The following is a 15,745-nucleotide window of genomic DNA, read 5'->3' on the forward strand; positions in this document are numbered from 1 at the left end:
ACTACTACTCCCATACTGCTCCCTGCTTCCCACTACTACTCCCATCCTCCCAGCTGCTTCTCACTAGCACGCCCATCATGACCTCTAATTATCATTACTGTTCCTACCATTCTGCCCCCTGCTTCCCACTACTATGCCTATTCTACCCCCTGCTTCCCACTATTACTCCCATCCTGTCCCCTGCTTCCCATTATTACTACTCCCATGATCCTGCCCCAGCAACAGTGTATGGAGCTTGTACTCCAACCAATGACTCTGGTGGGTCAGGCGATGGGCTAATTAGTTCCAACCCTGCCTATAGAACATACCTGTAACCCACCCTACCCCTCGGCCTCTAGATATACTGTACCCCCCAGCCCAGGGACATACACTGCCCTCTTTACCACCCCATCCCCCTTCTGCCTACCCCGGGGACGTACACTCACCACCCTACTTCCCAGCCTTTTAGACATAGTACCCAGGGACATACACTACCCTCTTTACCACCCCACCCCCCCTGTCTGTCCCAAGGTCGTACACTCACCATCCTACACCCCAACCGCTTAGACTTAGTACTCAGTGACATACACTATATAATATATACAAACCTATATGTTAATTTTTACACTGTGGGGTCTTTTTATGATGTTATCAGGATCCGAACGTACCCTGATAATTAACATTCTGACTCACCGCGGCTGCCAGACCAATTCATTATTGCTCCAGCTCGGCGACAGCTGATGCAAAATCAGCTGTCCCAGCGAGCCGCTTCACTGCTCCTTTCCTGATTGGGCAGTGATGGGACTGCACATGCGCGAGCTACAGGTCGCGCATGCGCACAAGAGCCCCGATGTCCAGCGGAAGGAGCCAGACAGGGGCGGAAGGGATCCTAAAGGATCCCTCATCGCAACCCGGACCTCCTTCCCATAGGGAAGGAGCCGTTTGCGATGTCGGAGCAGGAGCATTCACCATCTGAAGATGGCGAATGCTCCCGCAGTCAAGCACTGAAAATAGACCCCACCCCCTCAACAGACCCCGCCCCCATTAGAGCCGCTTCCATAAATTTCCCGGGCTGGTTTACCATACCAATCCACCCCTGGCAGAAGCACCTAGGTGGAAGGAGATTCAAAACAGACGGTGAAGTTCAGCAAGCTGTCATGTGCTTGCTTCAGGAGCTTCACTGATTTCTTCTATGCCGAGATAGATGCCTTGGTGTACCGTTGGAACAAATGCTTAGACAAGTAAGGGGACTATGGGGAAAAATAAGCTGTACCAAGGCCATACTATTGATTATACGTATATGTACGAGTTGCATAAATTTACGCGATTGGAGATATTTTTACCTTCTTTGTTGAACCACCCTAATATAATAGGCCTGACCAGATAAATGCTACCCTTTGATAACTCAGTTAAGCTCTTAGCAGTTGATTTTTAAGGTGAATTCAAGTAGGATCTGAACATCTTATTGTATTTCATTTACAACACTTCACCTGGAATGTCCTCCGTTTTGTGGTGTTAATGGTGTTAGGTTTTTCTAATGGGCAAATGCACAGATGCATTGGGTAGAAACAAAATAATCTACTAAGCCCTTACCAATGCCTTCACATGTTATCCTTTTAAATTCTTGCGTCAGGCCATATGCTCTAGTAGTGATGGGCAGACTTGTATGCTTTAGAAAGAACCAGCAGAGCACGTGTTGTAGAGTACCCTGTGCTCTCTTCTACTTCTGCTATAATAATGTGCTGAGTAACCTTCCTGTGCTGTGCAGAGGTCACAGAAAGTGGAAGCAGGCTTCTATTGTTTAGACTTAAAATAAAGCCAAGACTAATGCCGGGGAAACATTATGCAATTATTGGCCCGATCAGCAGATTATCATCAGATCGGGCTGATGATCACATAGTGAATGGGCGCGACTGATCATTGATAATTGGACGGTCGGTCATGAGAAATCTTCCCAACTGATCCAATCATCGGTCGGCCGCATCTGGCAATGTATATTCTGCTGTGGCCAACTGCTCGACATTTCCCCTGTTCCTTCACAGGGGAGGACCGAGGAAATGTTCCTCCCTGGGGGAAGAAGCCAGATATTCAGTATCTCATAGTGAATGGCCACGATATCTGATGGGTTCAGGCATGTCAGATAAAATGACTGTCATTTTATCTGACAATGTATGCCCAGCATAAGTCAAAGGATAGGCATAGAACTGGAGGTTACAGATAAAAGAAAATACAACTGCACTGTACATTCGTTTCTTTCAAATATGTTTCTGTTAGGAGTATTTCCTAGCTATCCAATTTGTGTCTTTTCATAATTACACACGCCACTGCAATCGCTGGAAGGCAGGGATGGGGAACCTCCTGCCTGGGGGCCGTATAAGGCCCGTGGAGTAATTTGGTCTGGCCCTCTGAGCTTTATTCTGCTAGCCTCATCTGGCTAGCAGGGTGCCTAGAATGGCACCCTGCAGCCAAAATCTATACAGCAGTGCCGCCTGGAGCATCCTTACGACGCTTAACATGGTCACACCATTGTCCTTACAGCTTCCCGGAGCATCCTCCTGATTCTTCAAGGAATTGCAGTAATCACTGGCGATTGTGGCCTTGCATCCGTGTGACATCACTTGGAGGGGGCACGACTTGCACTGGGCCCTCGGCTAATGTTATATATATCAAAATGGCAATCTCCCACCCCTGCTGTAAGGAGTGCATCAAATGCTCGCCACCTGGTGGTGGGTTTCCTTTTAATACTTCAAGGATAAAAATTAGTAAATAAGTTTCAGATGTAAAGACGGTATTTTTTAAAGCCGCAAACCCGCATATACGTTTTTTTCTGTTAATTATCAAGTTAAGTACTTTTAAAACCTGTATCTGCTTTTTGTTAGCTATTCTCTTAAAAGTATCTCTTTTTCAATACCTCACTGGAGGGCAACCAGATATGATTATCCCAGATCTCAGCGGTAAGCAGTCGGGATGCCGACTGTCTAAATGCCAACCGTCAGCATCCAGACTGTCTAATCCCGGCAAGGGTCTAATGAGAGGCGTCGAAATCCCGATGCCTGTCATTTTACCTACGCCGGGAGCCCGACGCCTGGCATCCCGATCGAAGGTAAGCTGGGAGCGGACAGCCACGGGGGGGAGGGTTAGGGGCTCCTGTGGGGGACCCAAGGTTAGGCACCTCCCCGGGAGGCTTAGGGTTAGGCTAGGGGAAAAGGGGGCTTAGGGTTAGGCACCCCCGGTGGGAGGTTAGGGTTAGGCACCCCCGGGGGGAGCTTAGGGTTAGGCACCCACCTCCCCCCCCGGGAGACTTAGGTTTAGGCTGCGGGAAAGGGGGGGTTAGGTTTAGGCACTTACAGGGGGGGTTAGGGTTAGCCACCCCTAAGGGAGGGTTACGGGGGGGGGGTTTGGTTAGTGAATAGGAAGATACTTACCTGTCTGCATTAGAACCGCCGGTCTTCCAGCGTCGGGATTTAGAGCCGCCGGACGTGCGTCCGGCGATATTTCATACCGATCCCGATCTCCGCATGTAATTTGATGACAGTAGGTGTAAAAAGATAGGGAGGATGTTACATTGTACAAAGCGGACACAAATCAATTTGTTTGGCAGCCAGATACCGATTGATCAGTTTGCTACACAGATACAGGCAGGGGTGGATTAAGAGAGGATGGGGAGCCTGTGTGCGGCCTCCTCTCTAGTCTACATGGCACAGTTACGAGTAGACTCTGGCATTGTGCCAGCGTCTACTGCACATGCAAGGGTCTCCCTCTTGGTGTCTGTACTGCACACAAGCAATTCTTCAGGAAAATGGTTGCAGGGCCATTTTGACAGTTATTTGTGCCGGGGTAGGGCTCCAGATCGGTAAGTATACTAAATAGGTGCAGGGTGTACGGAGTGGGACTGTGTGCACCGCACACACTGTACCCATTATATATACGCCACTGGATACAGGCTCAGAGCTCTAGACATGTCATGTGGAAAAAGGAGGTGGAGGAGGATATACCCGTGAAAACAGAGTTAAGGGCCTCTCTCGTTAGCATCATCTATCATAATAGAACTGTATAGACAATTTACAGTATTTATTTTAAAAAGTTATTTGTATAGCCCTACATATCCCTACAAACTCTTCAGAGACTATTAAAGCACTCACATCGGTCCCTGTATTGATGGAGCTTACTGTCCATATTCCCTACCACAGACAAACTAGAGTTTTTGTAAGAAGAACATTCACTTATCAGTATATATTTGGAAAGTGGGAAGAAGCTAGATCGCCCAAAAACATGGTGAGAACATACAAACTCCACACAGATGGGGCCCTGGACAGTATCTAACATATGACCCCAGTGTTATTGGACAACAAATATTAAGCACTATGCTTTTTTTTTTTTTTTTCAAGAGGTCCAAAGCCATAAGGTATTTGACCTAAGCATATTATTATTAATGCATATTTGGGGAACTCTCCTGCACTCATGGGAGAGTAAACTAGCCTCCTAGATCCAACCCACTGTGCAGTCCGAGGACTTGATGAAACTATTTGCTGCATATGTTACCATGGTATGCAATTTAAAGAGTTGCCCCTTCACACTGCCCACTTGGACCTCTTGTTTCAGGAGGTCATGGAGGGAGCAATTGAAAAGAGCAAGTATTTAATAATGTGTTATGTTATTAATTTGCAAGTTTTGCCAATATTAAACTCGCATCATTTTTTGCTGTTATTTTGCAGCCGCAAATATGGGCATTATACCATGAACCATGGAAGCTTAAACCCTGGACTAGATAAAGTAGCATTTAACCGTTCAGGATCACAAGACTCCTTAGATGAACTGTCACTGGATGACTATTGGGGAGAAGTAGAGAACATTAAGAAAAGCTCTGATAATAGTCAACAGCAACAAGATGTTGTTGTTAAAGAGCCAGACGGTAAGATTGTGTCCCAGATTCTGTGTATGTGCAGTAACTCACAAAATGCTTGTTTTGTCTTCATTTAATTAAATGGGTAATTAGGGAAACTAGCAATTATCTCATGTACATAACTATTTCTTAATGTGAAGTAAGTCACAAAATGCTTTTGTTTTGTCTTGATTAAAATAAATGGGAAATTAGGGAAACTAGCTATTACCGCATATACTCGAGTATAAATCGACTCGATTATAAGACGAGGCACCCAATTTTACCCAAAAAAACTGGGAAAACTTATTGACTCGAGTATAAGCCTAGGGTGGGAAATGCAGCAGCTAGTAGTGCCCCCAGTAGTAATCCCCCCTGGTAGCGCCCCCAGAATTAATTCCCCCTGGTAGTGCCCCCAGTAGTAATCCCCCCCTGGTAGTGCCCCCAGAAGTAATCCCCCCCTGGTAGTGCCCCCAGAAGTAATCCCCCCCTGGTAGTGCCCCCAGAAGTAATCCCCCCCTGGTAGTGCCCCCAGAAGTAATCCCCCCTGGTAGTGCTGCCAGAAGTAATCCCCCCTGGTAGTGCCCCCAGTAGTCCTAATAAAAAAAAACACTTACCTGAAACCCCGCTCCTGGTCAGCTCCTCCGGCCGCTTTGCATTATGGGAGAGACGTCGTCATGACGTCTCTCCCATTACCCTCTGCGGGAGCCGGAAGATGGCTTCCGCAGTGGGAGCAGCAGCAGCCGATGAGAGTCTGACAGACTCTCATCGGCTGCTGATTACAATAAACACACAGCTGCCGGCTCCGGCAGTGTGTGTTTATTGTTTGGCAGTGTGTAGTGCTGACCGAACTCCGGTCAGTGCTACACACGCGGTGCAGCTGTGTCACAGAGACACAGTCTGCACCGCGGCCCGCATGGTACGCTACTCAGCTGCGTACCATGTGGGCATCACTCGAGTATAAGCCGAGGGGGTGCTTTTTCAGCTCAAAAAATGTGCTGAAAAACTTGGCTTATACTCGAGATAATACGGTATCTAATGTACAGAATATGTCCTTGTTTTTAGTTTTGATCCCTTTTTCCAGAACTGGTATTATCACCATATTATCATATAAAATAAGAAAAGCTTTAAATGGCATCTGGCCCCTACACACAGTGGGAAGAAAACAAAAATCTGTTTTTCATGCTGCACTAACTTTTAATTCATCAGCCTTTTAGTTCAGAAGGAACTAACAGTTTGTCTGAATTCAGCCTGTGAAACATCTATGATCATTGTGGGGGCAACTACTGCTCTCTTTGGGTGGGATGCATGACTCATCGCAGTCGCATTCCGTTGGTCATCACATGCATGCCGGCAGTTGGTAACGTCGGTATGTATGACGATCACCGCGAAGGACCGCTCTGTCGGTAAGAGCGGCCCTTTGCAATGGAGGGACTTCCGGGTCTATGACCCAGAAGCCCCTCTGGCGTCCTTGTGCGCATGCCGTGGCGGTTGCTGGGAGAGATCCTATCATCACTCCCGATAGAAGCCCATAGGCTTCTATGGGTAACGCCATCAGAAAGATGGCGTTACCCACTGTAACCAAGCCAGGGAATGCATAGCACTCTGGGGCTTGGTGCATATGGGAAATGTGGTCAAACTTGCATTTTCGGGGTTTGACCGCATTTTTATCATTGATGCATCCCACCCTTTCTCTTTAAACAATAAAATGACATAGGGCAGGATGCATCAATAAGAAAAATGCAGTCAAACCCCGGAAAATGCAGGGTTTGACCACATTTTTCATATGCACCAAGCTTTGCACTCCAGGGCTTGGTTGTGGTGGGTAACGCTATCTTTCTGATGGCGTTACCCATAGAAACCTATGGGCTTCTATCGGGAGTGAGCTGAGAGAGGGATCCAATAGAATCCCTCCCAGCACCTACCGCGGCACGAGCGTCCTTCTGCGACGCAGGAGGGGCTTCTGGGTCTTAGACCTGGAGGTCCCTCCATCACAAAGAAACCCAATATAAGCACAAATAAAGCACTTTGAGAGCGCTAAATGCCATCCATTGCAAAGGGCCACTCTTACCGACAGAGCGGTCCTTTGCAGTGATTGTCATGCATACCGGCGTTACCACCGCCAGCATGCATGCAATGACCAGCGGAGTGCATCGCATCGCAAGTGCGAGATGCTTCATGCATCCCGCCCAAAATCTATATTTTGCTACTGTTTCCCTTGATCTCTTTTAGATGTATAATGTTTACTGCAGGTATTTTACATTTGCCACTTTCTGGCTTTTAGAGGGGGAACAGGAAGAGGAATGGCTCAAGGAAGCTGGATTGTCCATTTTGTTTGGCGAGGATTCCTCAGATTCCCAGGAGAGCATGGTGCTCCTATCTACTTTGACAAAGACTCAGTCAGCCGCTGTCCAGAAACGACTTGATACTGTCAAACAGACCTTGAGAAAAAAGAACAAACACCATCAGATTCCTGACGTCCGGGATGTGTTCAGGCAGCCAGAAAGCTCAAAGGACAAAGTAAGCACATGCTGCTGAACATGTGTGGCTGTAAATGATTCCTGCTGTGCATAATGCCTTGAACAAAGTCCTTTACTGTTTACCAAGAAACCTCAGCTATGTGATATCTTTATACTTTACTATATATATGAATATTTATGATCATATAGATAAAATCAAGCATTACTTTGGAATATGAGCGTATGAGATAAATAAAAATGGTATAGTGTCTAAAGGCAAAAGCTATATCTAGTATATGACTAAATAAATTCCTGGTTACAGATGTTTGATAGAACATTGATTGGCCTACAAATTGGGTTTCACTTATTTCCTGGATAGGTTCCATCTTGTAGGCAACATGCACTAGTAGTGATCTGCAATGATGGCCTTTCTGGGAATTAGAAGCAGAAGGTTTGGATAGTATTGTGTGGGTGCCCCTTAGGGTATGCAGTCGGGAAGCCGGCGGACCTAATCCCGACAGCCGGCTTCCTGACTGTCATATGCCGATGCCTGCCCTTTGACACATACGCCGGGAGCCCAAAGCCCGGCATCCCGATTGAAGGGACGCCGGGTGCGGATAGCCGTGCGGGTTTAGGTTAGGGGCTACCGGGGTGGACATAGGGTTAGGCACCCCCCGGGAGGTTAGGTTTAGGCTAGGGGAAGGGGGGTTAGGGTTAGGCACCCCCGGGGGAAGGTTAGGGTTATGCACCCCCCCCGGGGGACTTAGTTTAGGCAGCGGGGAAGGGGGGGTTAGGTTTAGGCACCCCTAAGGGAGGGTTAGCGTTAGGGGGTAGAATTAGGTTAGCTAATACTTACCTGACGACGATTCCACTGCTGCTGGGACGCTGGTGTCAGGATCCCAACCGCCAGGCTTGCGTCCGGTTTTAAATCATACCGATTCCCCCCTTAGGACAATTAGTAATGACATAATAATTCAAAGAAGATTATACTTTGCTGTGTATTGCTTTTTTCTTATAGTCCCATATTTAAGAATTCACATCAGTTATTGCAACTAAAAGAATTAACCTGAATTGCAGCTTCAAAACCTAGTAATTTAGGGCTGAATAAAAGCATGTATTCAGGACAACTATCGTTTAGTGTACTGTATGATCCAAAGCAAAATCAGATTGCTTGTGATCTATTTGGAAAATATGTGAATTCATATAGCAATCCTTAGTAGTGTAGCAAGTGCAGATAATGTCTTTTGTTCTCTCTTTTGGATTTGTTCTTTGTAATCTGAGTGTATACAAAGTTTATTTATGGGGCCAAATTGGTCAGAGATTCTATCAGATAGCACTGCAGTGATCCAATGTATTTTTATGGTCGCGTGTGACCAGCACTAGACTCCGTATTACATATACTGTTACTGTCACAGCATTCAATCCAAAAGGAATTACTGGTATGAAGGCTGTATGGTTATTAAACTGCTAATTACAAAAAGTGTTAGTTTGGCAATCATGTATAATCCTTCATGCTACCAGCAACTGTCACTTTGTAGTTACAGAATGAGCAACTGTTTTTCTTTAGTTTTCTTTTTTTTATTTTGCCTTCTCTACATAACTAAACACTGCCTGTTATATATTTTAGGATGAAGGTTTGAATGGATTTCAGTCTACAGAAAAAAGTGAAGCTACAAATGACAAAAATGAAAAATGTATGTATAAATATTGCAATGTCTTCAACTGTCTCACAGCTTACATATTTAAATCCCCATTTGTGACTATGCTTTACAGTGCTATTTATAAGAATCTACATACTGTATGTGTCCTTTTAAACTGTGGCTTATTTGCGCAAAAGAGCCCATCTTTGCGTGTTAGGTCCAGGATGACAAGGCCAAATGTCCTTTTGACTCAAAATGTGCGTCTTATTTGCACAAATAAAACTATTGGAAGCTTTCTTCAGGGTCCATAGGGTCCACAGAATCTACCTTGGGGTATGTAGTGGAATGATCCATTTCACCAAACAGCTCTAGCTTTGTCGCTCCCAGCATGCATCGGTCCTCCTCCCTATATACCCCTCCCCCAGCCACAGGCATTCAGTTTTTTTTTTTTTTTGGTGCGCTGCAAGTATCCAGACCCACCTAGGCAGTCCCAGGCTTTTTTATTTTATGATTTACTTAGTTATTTTGAAATACCGAGGTTAGCAGTACCAGACGCTGGTAAAGACGCAGGTACTGTGACTCCTACTACCTCTGCTGGGGCCACAAACACCAGTACCGCTATATGCCCTGAGGTTCTCGGCGGGCCTCAGCGTGGCTTAGCTAGCGCCTGTGCTGAGGTCCGGACTGCAGGTCTGGCACGGAGATGACAGATAAGTGCGCGGCAGTCCTAGCTTCCGGTGTAGGAGACTCATTGGTGCAGCTGCGGGTGAAGGCCTCGTGTGACGTATCCTCACTAAGGGGGCCGGGTCTTTATCTTCTGTCGCCGGGGACGGGTAGTAGACTCACTAGAGCGCACTAGTAAGCGTCTACTACTACAGGGTCGGACTGGTCCACCGGGGTACAGGGGAAATCCCCGGTGGGCCCCACTGCCAGATGGCCCCACCTCCTCTTCTAATATCGGGTTTCAGACACTGCTCTTGAATGATACATTGGTACTCTATTACAGGGTGAGTTACCTGGCAGAGCAAGAACATGGATGAACAGACCATGCACTGTAGTTTCCATGTTGTCTGCAGTCTATGACCTCTATAATGGTAAGCTAAGCCTCTGTGGTGGCTGGCCACACCCTTTAAGCATGGGCCCCTACCACTGCTTTCCCCCGGTGGGCCCTTCATGCCCCAGCCCGACACTGTACTACTATGAGGCCAGCATACCCGTGCCGTCAAAATCGCAGCTATGGTGAGATCAAGTGCTCCCCCGACCGCTCCTCCCCCAAACCAGATGCAACTTCCGGGGCGGAGTTCAGCGTCTGGTTGCTATTTTTGACCACCTCGTGGAGAGACGCTCGCAGATCGCGTTTGTGTGTGTGTGCTGCTGTAGTTGTTGGTCTCAGAGGTTGGTCGATCTCCCTGTATACCCCTTCGGTGCTGGCTAGTTGATTCAGAGTACCATATGCAATAGCAATAGTGCATATTTATGCATCGTATGTGACTTTAATGCTAGCTGCTGTATTTGTACTGCCTTTTTATTTCAGACTGTCAGTTGTACCTGTCACTGCGTTTCTCCTCATCCCCCTGAAAGGTGTGGGGGGTTTAATTGATACAGAGTCACGTTGCAATTACACTGTACACCTTATACCATTTATACATTTGTCATGTCTAAAAGTGCAGGTGAGAAGGATGATATGCCAGTTCTCAGATCATGTGTGTCTTGTTTGGCAGGCTTATCTGAGCAGGATGTTAACCTGGATGGTTTGTGTAACTTTTGTTGTAAATAGCTACCTGTTCAAGCCAGTACATCTAGAGCTCAAGCGCTAGAACTACCCAGGTGGTGTCAGGTTTTGTTGCACTTAGTGGACAAAGTCGCAGAAGGGCGAGCTCTGGCTGCGGTATTTCCCAATGCAATGGGGTATTCACAGCAGTTGCATCCTTCTATGTATATGCCCCCTATGAATTCCTGTTGAGTTAATTCTACTGCTCACTCTAGTCAGAGTACGCCACCGTCTATAGCTCCTCAGCAGCCAGATAGACAAGTGGCGGCAAAGCAGGGGCATAATAGAGGTTCCTATCAGTTGCCTCATGGTGACCTGGACTCTTCAGATTCTGACTCTTGAGTTCTGGGTCTTAGAAGAAGACAATCAGTCTCTGGTGGCTGTCCCCTCTCTGGTGAGAGCGGTTAGATCTGTCCTCAGTATAGAGGAAGAGGAGGCACCACCGACAGCCAAGGTAGTCTTTAAGCGTCAAAGGGTGGCTAAGGACTATGAACAGCTGACGAATCTTATGTCTGAGGCATGGAGAACTACTAGGAAGCATTTTCATGCTACAAGGTATATAACCTCGCAGTACCCATTTGCACTTGGTGAGTGTAACAAATGGGAAGTTCCCCAAACGATAGACGCTCATGTCATGAGGTTGGTTAGGAGCGCTACGTTACCCATTTCTGCAGCATCCTCTTTAAAAGAGGTTACAGATAAGAAACTTGACAATCATTTGAATTCAAAGTTTTCATTATCTGGTGCTATTACCAGTCCAGCTATGGCTGTAGCCTGGGTAGCGAAAGCTATGGAGGAATGGATGACAGCACTGGAGGGTACTATACCTGATGCTACCAGAGAGCAGCAGTCTTTTCTTTATCAGATGCGAGAAGCAGCTGTGTATATGGGGGAAGCGGTCATTGATGCAGGTATTTTGGCTTCTAGGGTCTCAGCAACTTCAGTTGCAGCCCAAAGATCCCTTTGGCTATAAACCTGGAAGGCGGATGCAGGATCCAAGAAGGCTCTTGAATCTTTGCCTTTTGCGGGGAAGGTACTGTTTGGACCAGAGCTGGATGACATAATGACTTCTCTGGCAACACCGAAGTCAGCTGAATTGCCATCCGCGACTACCCTAAATTTAGGCAGTCAGCAGCTCGGTCTGTCGCCCATAGAGTAGGGCGAAGGGTCAGTCTTCCTCTAGACAGAGTTAGGCCCGCAGGACACGTCAGCCCAAGAAAGCTTGGTCAAGCAAACATCCTGCCTCCAAGCCAGATAGTAAGTCTACTGTCTGATGGGGCGGGCCTCCCCCTGGGTGGTCTCAGGGTTGGAGGCCAACTCTTATAGTTCTTCCACTCCTGGTATCAGACAACTACGGATGCCTGGGTTCGAGAGCTGGTTTCTCAAGGTTATGCCATCACATTCCTGAGACAACCCCCACAGAGGCTTGGATACACACCTTCCTTTAGACCTGGTCAGGGCTTCAGCCTACTGGGAGTCTATTGGGGCCTTCCTGAAGTCAGGAGTCCTAGTTCCCATCCCTGTGGTGCAACAGGGAAGGGGTTATTGATCAAATTTATTTTTGATTCAAAAACCAAATGGGTCACATTGCCCTATCCTGAATCTGAAGTCTCTCAACAGGTTCATCCATGTGCCAAAATTCTGTATGGAAACCCTACGGCCAATTATGCTGGATATGGAGCCTGGGGATTTCATGGTCTCCCTGGATATCCAGGATGCATATGTGCATGTGCCGATTGCTCGATCCAACCAAGGATTTTTGAGATTGGTGGTAGATCAGCAACATTACCAATTTCAGGTGCTACCCTTCGGGCTGGCCATAGCTCCTCGGGTATTTACCAAGATAATGGCAGTCATGACGGCTCATCTCAGACGAGCAAGGAGTCAGGATACTGCCATATTTGGACGACCTCCTGATATTAGCACAATCTCAGGAGATGTTACAATGTCATCTGCAGATGACCATTGTCTGCCTACAAGAGCATGGCTGGATAATAAATTGGAAAAAGTGCTGTCTTTCTCCAACGCAGCAGATAGTACACTTGGGGGCGCTGATGGACTCTCTAGGACAGAAGATTCTTCTACCAGAAGGTAAGATTGGGGCACTACAATCTCTGGTGCGTAGTCTTCTCTGCAAGCAGGTGCTGGGCTCCATGGTATCCACATTCGACATGGTGGCTTATGCCCAGTTCCACTCCAGATCCAGGTCCATTGGATCCTGGTGCATTGGGATGGACAGTATCATTGGATAAAATCCCAGATGATTTGCATCTCACCAGAGGTTCGGCTCTCCCTCGCCTGGTTGCTGGAGAGGACTCGTTTAAACAAGGGTCATCCATTATGGGTACTGGATTGGGTACTTCTCACCACAGATGCAAGTCTGCGAGGATGGGGAGCGGTGACAGGTTACCACACCTTCCAAGGAAGGTGGTCGATGCAAGACAGTCACCTACCAATAAATTTATTGGAGCTTTGTGCGCTGCACAGAGCCCTCATACTGTCGCAGGACCTCCTACAGGGCAGGCCTGTCCAGGTTCAGTCCAACAACGTGACAGCAGTGGCCTACATCAATCATCAAGGAGGCACACGTAGTCTGTGGCCATGAGGGAAGTGGCAGAAATTCTGCAGTGGACAGAATGCCATCTTCCAGCAATCTCTGTAATATTCATCCAAGGTGTTCTCATCTGGGAAGCCGACTTCCTAAGTCACCACAACATACACGCCAGAGAATTGGCTCTTCATCCGGAGGTTTTTCAAATCCTGGTGGACAAATGGGATTACCAGACATGGACCTCATGGTGTCACGTCACAATCACAAAGTCCCCAGGTACGTCCAGAACAAGGGACCCCTCAGCCGCCTCTGTGGATGCTCTGGCGGTGAGATGGGATTTCAGGTTGGCATACCTGTTTCCTCCAATCTCCCTCCTCCCAAGGGTCGTCAGAAAGTTCAAGCAGGTAGGCGGCAAGGCAGCCACTTGGTCTTCCGTCAATACTTAAATCAAATTCTATGCATTTGATACTTTTGCCTCCCAGGATGTGTCCTTTGGGCGGCAGATGCTCCTCTCTGCGCAGGAGCATCCCCACCATTAAGGGAACTGCTTTAGGATGTCCTCAAGGTAGATTCTGTGGACCCTATCGACCCTGAAGAAGAAATTCAGAGTTATGGTATAACACACCTTAGATAACTCCTTTTTCTTCAAGGTCCATAGGGTCCACAAAGCACCGACCCTGATGCACCTGGCCTCAGTTGAGATCTGTTCTTTTGCTTTTTTTGTATCACTGATTCCCTCTTCGTATGTGGAGTGTGTCTTGTGTGCGATGTACTTCCTTCTCCACTTTCCGACTCTTGCCATTAGGCTTGTTAACAAACTGAATGCCTGTGGCTGGGGGCGGGGTATATAGGGAGGAGGACCGATGCATGCTGGGAGCGACAAAACTAGAGCTGTTTGGTGAAATGGCTCATTCCACTACATACCCCAAGGTAGATTATGTGGACCCTATGGACCTCGAAGAAAAGAAGTTATCTAAGGTATGTTATACCATAACTCTGATTTTGCCATCGTATGAAGACCAATGGATATAAGTAGCAAAGTAATCCACCATCATCTCAAAAAGCTCTGCAAAAGCTCCTTCTTCAGAGCACAAGCAGTCTCCCATTCAAGCATATGCTTGGGGTTCAAACTTCTGTTTTCTATTAGGAACAGGGTGTCTGGCAATGCAATTGAAAATGATGTCCCTTTTTAAAGTATGGGATTAGAGAGCTGTGTGAGAATAGCTGTGCACCCTTCAGAAAAGTGAGGACATGCTCCCTCTCTACTTCTTTGTCTCATTAGAATATTGCTCCTCAAATGTATGTTATTTTGCGCAGCCTGTAAAACTTGGGCACTGATGGGTCTTCTGTGTATAATAATCTATGGATGCCCTTGCTCCACCCAAGTATTGCTAATAACTGGGGAAAGTTTCTGCTGCCCTGCACACGTCGCAGTCTTCCTCTGATGTGCAACTCCAAACCATTTAGCTTTTTGCAAGTTACTATACAGATGTGGCCTCATACACCTAGCCTCAATGCACCAAATGATGGTCAGTGCTACTCTGCATGCACTGATTTATTTTTTTTTTATTTTTTTTTAGCATCTGTTTCACCCAAAGATGCATCTTAGTTTAAGTGCAATGCGACTAAGACCCACCAGGAAACTGCATTGATTCATTTGATATGTGACATTTGCATATCTGTGTGTGACTGAGGGCCCGATTCAGACGATGGCCGGGCAGTGCTCCGGGGCTTGCTACAAGACGGGACGGCTGTCACTCCGTTTTGTAGGCGGGTCGCCTGCCGTTTGTGGGCGGCCCTACTGACATCACACGTGATGTCAGTAGTGAAATTCCTGCTCTATTAGAGCAGGAAGTTCATTGGGGCTTGTGGTGGACGAAACCCTACCACAAGGGCCTTATCGCAAGCCCCATGGTCGCGATAATTGCGACCATGGCCAGGCCGCCCGCTAAAGCTGTGGGTGGTCAACCACAGCTTAGCAAGCGGCCTGGAGGCCCTGGTAAAAAAAAAAAAATAGCAAGCGCCTCTGAATCAGAGCCTGAGTCTGTATATGCAGCACAATAGAACTTTCCGTGGAATACAGCTGCAACCGCTGCATCATAGCACTTTTATTCCTTTTTGACACAGAGTCTCTGTATACAAAATGTCAAATTAATCAGTGTAGTCTCCTGGTGTGTTTTAGTTAATTGGCAATAAGCTAGTCACAAGTAGTTCACTAGTGCTGGTGGCTAATTATCATCAATGCATTTTACCAGCACCTGGCCACCAGCAAATATTATGACTTTCACTGACACAGATGTCTAAGGTGACTGGTCTGGCAGTGATTGCATTTACACGACTATGCCCATACTATAATCACCGTATGTTAGAATCTCCTTTCCTCCACCGTCCTGCTTCGCCAGACATATGTAATTACCAGAATCAAGTAAGTCTACATAGAGACAGATACATGTATTCGTTTTCTGA

At 47.0% G+C, this 15,745-nt stretch overlaps 1 protein-coding gene across 1 annotated transcript in view; it reads left to right on the forward strand.

Annotated features, from left to right (window-relative positions):
• ARHGAP18 (Rho GTPase activating protein 18) overlaps positions 1-15,745 on the forward strand; it is a 165,623-nt gene that overhangs the window by 81,005 nt on the left and 68,873 nt on the right. The window contains exons 2-4 of the mRNA XM_088451377.1: positions 4,695-4,891; positions 7,143-7,378; positions 8,945-9,011. Of these exons, the coding sequence (XP_088307503.1) occupies positions 4,695-4,891; positions 7,143-7,378; positions 8,945-9,011 (500 nt within the window). The remainder of the gene's footprint in view (positions 1-4,694; positions 4,892-7,142; positions 7,379-8,944; positions 9,012-15,745) is intronic.

Source organism: Taudactylus pleione, unplaced genomic scaffold (genome assembly GCF_031769625.1).
Source record: "Taudactylus pleione unplaced genomic scaffold, aTauple2 ptg000006l, whole genome shotgun sequence".
Taxonomy (NCBI): domain Eukaryota; kingdom Metazoa; phylum Chordata; class Amphibia; order Anura; family Myobatrachidae; genus Taudactylus; species Taudactylus pleione.